The sequence below is a fragment of the Hyaena hyaena genome, unplaced genomic scaffold, assembly GCF_003009895.1.
Source record: "Hyaena hyaena isolate Hyena2069 unplaced genomic scaffold, ASM300989v1 scaffold_263, whole genome shotgun sequence".
NCBI classification, from domain to species: Eukaryota; Metazoa; Chordata; class Mammalia; order Carnivora; family Hyaenidae; genus Hyaena; species Hyaena hyaena.
In genome coordinates this window covers 539228-545812 of record NW_024080897.1, presented here as the reverse complement: position 1 = coordinate 545812, position 6585 = coordinate 539228, and the positions used below count along the sequence as shown (strand labels likewise).

Sequence of the window (6585 nt, the reverse complement as noted above, 5' to 3'; positions counted from 1 at the left end):
GGGGTTTTCCATTGTGGCTGGACATTATCATGGCTTAGAGAACATATCGCAAATACTGGCCTGGCCACACCCTCAGAGACTTTGCTTCTGTGGGCTTGGGTGTTTGACTGGCATTGGCGTATAGTCAGAGATGAGCACTGCTGCTTGATTAGTTACAACTTAATATTAAGGGGATGACACAGAAACACATGGGAGAGGAACACCTATACAAAAATGATTTTAGGAGCTCCTGGGTGGCTTACATCTGACTCTTGATTTCAGCCCAGGTCATGATCCCAGGGTTGAGGGATTGAGCCTTGTGTCTGACTCTGCACTGAGTGTGGAGCCTGCTTAAAATTCTCTGTCTCTCTCTGTCTCTGTCTCTCTCTCTGCCCCCCACCCCCGTGCTCTCTCTCTTTCTTAAAAAAAAAAATTTTTTTTAATGTTTAACCTTGGGAGTTTTCTTGGGAACGTTCTGTATCTTTATGCCCAAATATAAAGTATTCTTATATGTCACATGGGGCTGTCTACACAGACGCTTGGGGCACTAAGTCAGTCCTCTTCCCACCGTGAAGGGGTAAACAGACGCTCTAACAGTAGCCATCATTATCGATGAGGATGCTCCCCTTTCTGCCCCCGGGAGCACGGGGGAGGCGTGGTGCTCTAGACTGAAGTTCGACAATGCTTAACTTTAATGTAAATCAAAAGACGTCCCTTGCAAGCCCTTGTTCCAGATTGTTCCACTGTCTTCCTTACAATCAGATAATTATAATTTTGAATTTCTGGTGGCATGCTACTTTGTGTAATTTTTAAAACTCCGCTGCCTAGATGTGCCGCATAGGAGAATACTACGTTCTTACTTGGAGGGGAAGAGGGCCCTTAATTGCAGAACAAAGCAATTCCTTGTACGTCAGCCCTAAATAAACGTTTCTTTATTTCGGAAGCTGTGTGACCTCCTGTAGTGGTCTCTCCAGCACGTCAGCGAGCAGTCAGGAGTGAGCAATGCACGCTTGTCTGTAGAGGCCTTTTAACAACAACGAATTGCTCACTGCTTCTATTGACTCCCCGGGAAGTCTGAGGTCACAAGCTTGGCTGGGGCACATGAGCCCAGATAATGAAGATGGTTTTGCCCTTTTGAGACAAAGCCAGCAACTGTATGTACTTCATTATGCACTTTGGGTCATGTGCTAACAACGAGGGTTTCTCTAATTCTAATCCCCCTAATGATGGCTTCTCTCAGCCCTTCCAACAAACCCCACAAGGCCCCGTGGTTTGGCAAGCCAGAGAGAATAAAGGCAGCACGGTGTTTGGCTTTTGAACTGAGTTCAAGGCAATTAAAGTTACGGGCTAAAGAGGAAAGGAGGGGGTTTAGAAATACCAGTATAATAAGTAGGATGACTGCAGTACCCCGTAAATTAACTCAATTAGACAAAGCCTGATTTTACGGGGGAGAGATGGTGAGAAGTGCTACCCTCATTAAATCTGGCTGTTAGAGGCGCTTCTAATGGCTTTAAATTTGTTTTAGCCGTTTGGATCATATAAAACAGTCTGTGCATGTGCACGTACACACGTGTACACAGGTGGGCTCTGCGATTTTTGTAGGTATTTTTTTAAAGAGGAGAGCAATAGAACGCAAAACAAAACAGTAACAACTCCCTCAGCTCAAAACCAAAAATCACCGGAATGAATGCTCAAGAGCTTAAGAGTGGAAGACAAGGAGAAAGCCAGGGTAGAATCAGGGAGTGGAAAGCAAGAGCGAGTTCTTCTGCCGATAAAGCCATGAGCCCCCTTGGGTGGGGGCTTTTGCTCGGTTGCCTGGGCTGTGGAATCCTGCCCGGAGCCTGGGCACAGTTCCCCAGGGTTTGCATGACGGTGAACAACCTGGTGAGCAAGGAGTGCTGCCCGTCGCTGGGTGACGACCCGGACAACATCTGTGGCTATCTGGAGGGCCGGGGTGAGTGCATGGAGGTGCAAGCTGACACCAGGCCCTGGAGTGGTCCTTACGTCCTACGGAACCAGGATGACCGAGAATGGTGGCCAAGGAGGTTCTTCCATCGGACCTGCAGATGCAGAGGTGAGGCAGGTGGACAGACATGGGCATGCCCTGAGCCGGGTCAGGGGACCCCAGGTGGGAGTGGAGCCCCTTCTCAGAAAGAGATGAGACCCTTGAAACTGTTAGACTAGGCTTTAAATGGTCAACCAAGTTGGTTTCTCATAGGCAACGAACTGAGTAAGACTGATGTGTTGGTTATATTTTTCACACCCTCTAGTACAGCTGGTTATAGAAACCAAATGAATATTCCGTGGGCCAGGCTTGGTTATGTGAACTCATGCCAATACATCATTGGCTTGTTTGTTGGAAGGGGAAGCTAACGAGCTCCAGAGTCAGCTTTGAACCTCAGAGCAAGTCCTTTCAAGATGGATTTGATGGCCTCCCCTTCTGAAATGGGTTTGCGCTTGTAGAAGAGGGGGTGGGGAACCTTGGCATCTAGAAGGCAGGCGTCAAAGGCAGGTGTTCCACGGTCCTGGCCTCAGTGTTTCTCATGTTTTGAAAGGGTCTCAAGCAGAGTACATCTTGCTAATATTTAAGGTTACGCTTGGGTTGCCACTTGGCTAAAGTTGGAGGATGTGGTGGGACAGAGTCACAGTGAGCTGGGGAAGGAGAGGCATAAAATAACAATGGCTTTTTCTGCTCTTGCTTGGGTTGGATGTGGGCATTTCAACATTTGCTCTGGGTCCCTCTTTCAGACCTTGGTCTCTGTGATGACTCATTTCCTTGAAATCTCTGGGCATTTCTTATTCCTCCGGCTCCTCTGAGGCTCCTCAAATCCTCCTCGGTAGTGCCTCTCTGTTCAGCAGCCATACACAGCGGGGATAACCACTCAAAGGCTGCCAGGGCATTTGAAACACAGAAAACACAAGCGGCAACTTGAGCCAAGCCCTTGGCCACTGCTCTACAGCATCCAGCTGCATGTGAAGTTTTCCTTTTTAAAATATTATTATCTTTCACTCATGTTCTCATAGGACGCTGGCACACAGGAAACACGGATAATTGAGCTATGCAGGAGCATCAAAATGTAAACTAAGGCAATGTACAAAGGACTGTGACGTTAATGTAGGAATGATGTTAGTTATTTTAAATTGTAAAAAAAATCTGGCCGTCTACATCATTTTGTAGCTGCATTGCTAATTCTGTGATTCAGAGGAATCGTTAGGTTTGCCTTGGGTATTATCCATTGTGACAAAAGTTTTAAAAAGCGTGTTGAATCTACACTATCCATTTTTTTCTAAGCTGATAGAGCATTTGCTTCTCTAGACATTATCTCATGGATTCTCATGGCTTTTGACCGACAAGCAGCAGGTTTCATATTACTTGTGTGATTGAAACCGTACTACATAGTAACTTACTTGTCTATGACTCAAAAATTCTTGTGTAATACTTATTTCAGGCCAATCAATGATAGAGTGCCATGACTTACAATGGTTGGCCATGCCCATTTATAGAATCTGGGAGCAGAGGATATTAAGAAATCACATATAACTTCTACCTCTTCTTATCACCATCTACTTCATATTTTTGACCTGGCTAGCAAGTGTTTTATTTATTTATTTTTTAAGGGGGAGGGAAAGGAGAGAGAATGGCAGAATAGAAGGGATAAGTGTAATTTCTCTTTCCAGAAGAAGTGCCTATAAATAGTTCTCCAGAAGAGACAGGAAATTCAGGTAACAGTGACCTACTTCCTAACATAAAAAGAGATCCCTGCTCTGAGGAGGATAAACATATACCAGGAGGCAGGAGATCAGAAACAGGGTTTGGCCTGTAAGTCCAGACTATAAGGACATCAATGTCTATAGGCCAGTTTAAGGAAGCAGAGTTTTCTCAGTGTGTATGGTCTTCATTTCCAGACATTGTCAAGGACATGGCTGTTCCTGAGACCAACTGCCAGGCTATTGCTCTCTTCCCCCTCCATGATTTGATCTGTGTGGACTCATTCAGGACCATAGCTCCTTCCATATGAATGTTGGATGGCTCCACTTATGTTGGCCAGGTGGTCTTATTCTTTGAGTCTCAGGGCATCAGACCAAGTCCTAGTGGCTGAATTGGAAATCAATTTAGTATAAACAGAAATCACCATTCTGTGATGTGTCATGTGTCCCAGAGCTAGCCACGTGACCTTCATTCAGCTTATTCTCCCCCAAAGAGTGAGTTGCTTGCCTTACAAGGGAAGCTTTTCATGGCTTGGGGGACAGTCTTCAGAATTGAAACCCCATCATGAACCCCCAAAAGCTCTCCTCTCTGGTATCCTCAGAGCTTTTAGTAAAGAGGGATGCTGGGATTCTTCTATGTCACTCAAAGGTTATTAAGGAAGGGATATCGTTGAGCTCTGGAAAGCAGACTATTGATGACCCTGAACTTTGTTAATGCAATGGAAAAATCAATGCATCATTTATCCATCAGTGGGCATTTAGATTGTTTCTACATCTTGGATCTTGAAAATAGTGGCACAATACACATGGGAATGCTAATATCTCTACAAGATCCTGATCGTCATTCTTTTGGATAAATATCCAGAAGTGGAATTACTGGATCATATGGTTGTTCTGTTTTTACTGTTTTGAGGAAGCTTCATATTGTTTTTTCCATAGTGGCTGCACCATTTTGCATTCCCACCAGTAGTGTTCAAGGATTCCAATTTCTCCACATTTTAGCCAAGTGGTATATACGTCCAACTGAATTGAATTCAGCCTTAAAAAAGAGGGAAATTGCACAATATGTGACAACATTGGTGAACGTGGGGGACATTACACTAAGTATGTAAGGTAGTCACAGAAATACAAATGGGGTATGACTCTACTTTTATGAGGTATCTAAAATACTCAAATTCATAAAATCAAAGAGTGGAATGGTAGTTACCAGGGACCAAGGGAGTGAGAAATGGAGAGTTACTAATCAACGGACATAAAGTTTGAGTTAAGCAAGATGAATAAGCTGAGAGAGAGACTGTACCACATTTACCTGGGGTTAACATATGTGTTAATAACATAAAATGTGTTAAGGGGTGTAGATTTCATGTTAAATGTTCTAACCCCCATAAAATAAAATAAAAAAATATCCCGTAGTCTTCACAAGCTTGTAGCTGGTAAATGATATTAACCCAGGAAAGAGAAATAAAAACAAACTCTGAACGGGAAAAAAAAAACAAAACCTCTAAATTATGTGTTTAAGTTTTCTAGAGAGAACTTCTCTATTCTCTGTAAGGAAAAGTTGAAACCAAATAATTACCAAATTTAGTGGTGAGGAAGATCTGAATTTCGGGAGACTATGGCATTAGCTCTTCACCGTAGAAGTCTAAGAACATACCAATTGCAGCTGTATTTTTGGAGTTTTGGAAAACATGCACACCAAATAGTTTTTGAACAGTTGTCTGAGAACTTCTTGTTTGTACAAGTGACTAAGTGCCTCCATTTTCCAGTCTCTAAAATGGGGATAATGATGAAACCATACTTGTAAAATCTTTTTGAGTTCTGTAGATGAAAGGCTCTATGTGAGCATAAAGTATTGTTATTAAAATAATAGAATCTCTAATTAAAAGGAATAGGCTATTTAGAGCTCCTTGTAAATTCACTAATCGGTGGTCTTTAAGCTTATTTAGTCTAATAGCTTTCTGAAGTTGAGCTGATATAGTTCATGTAGGAACGTGCATGGCTTGGTTTTTCTAACTCTCTATTTTTATCCCAGTCCTAAGTAGGTATAGGATTTTGTCTTTTTAAATTTAATTTTTGCCCAAGGACATATTCAATGGTAGATAGATTAGTATCAAGGGACCCTTTCATTTTTTCTCTCTCTCCATTTTCCAGTAAGATAATGCCATCTTTTCTGAAAGGTCCATCTTCTTATATTTTTTGCTGCTGCTATTGGAAGATTAAGGGGAAAAAAAAGGAACGCAGGTTAAATTGATGTAAGAAATCACCAGGAAATCTAAATTAGAGACATAAACATTTTGTGTGCTGGGCTCTCCTGTTGTTTTGCTTTTCAGTTGTCCTCAGCATTTTAACGAATTCTTTAGACCAGGTTTAGAGGCTCAAAACATAAAAGGGGTCTGACTGCGGAGCTTTGGGGAGATATGCTGGAAAAGGAAATTTTTTACTGAATACATTTCTGGGTTATAGGTGAGCTCAGATGCAGACAAATGTTTTCTTTTTTTATTTAGTGGGGCACAATTGATACATAATATTATATTAGTTTCAGGTGTATGACATAGTGATCCCACAGCTGCATAGACCTACAAAATGAAAGTTAATACAATAATGTTGACTATAGTCCTCATGCCGTACATGACATGTCCATGACTTACTTATTTTGTAACTTAAAGTCTACTTCTTAATCCTCTTAACCCATCTCACCCCTCCCCCCACCCCAATTCTTTCTTATTCAGAAAATTAGAGGGTCTATGCTCCTTTTGGGAGGCAAGCATGGTTTTGTAAAAAGAAACGTCTTTGCTCAACACAATTCAGCATGATTGTGAAACAGCTCTGGTCTCCCGAGTCAGAATTCATCATTTTGTCTTTTGTGTTCTGTGGTGTTGGGTTTATTCCTCTGTTTTC

General features: G+C 42.3%; 1 protein-coding gene across 1 annotated transcript in view; it reads left to right on the top strand.

Moving 5' to 3' along the window:
- Positions 1-1758: 1758 nt before the first annotated feature.
- DCT (dopachrome tautomerase) overlaps positions 1759-6585 on the top strand; it is a 31916-nt gene continuing 27089 nt past the window's right edge. The window contains exon 1 of the mRNA XM_039245717.1: positions 1759-2053. Coding sequence (XP_039101648.1) covers positions 1759-2053 — 295 coding nt within the window. The remainder of the gene's footprint in view (positions 2054-6585) is intronic.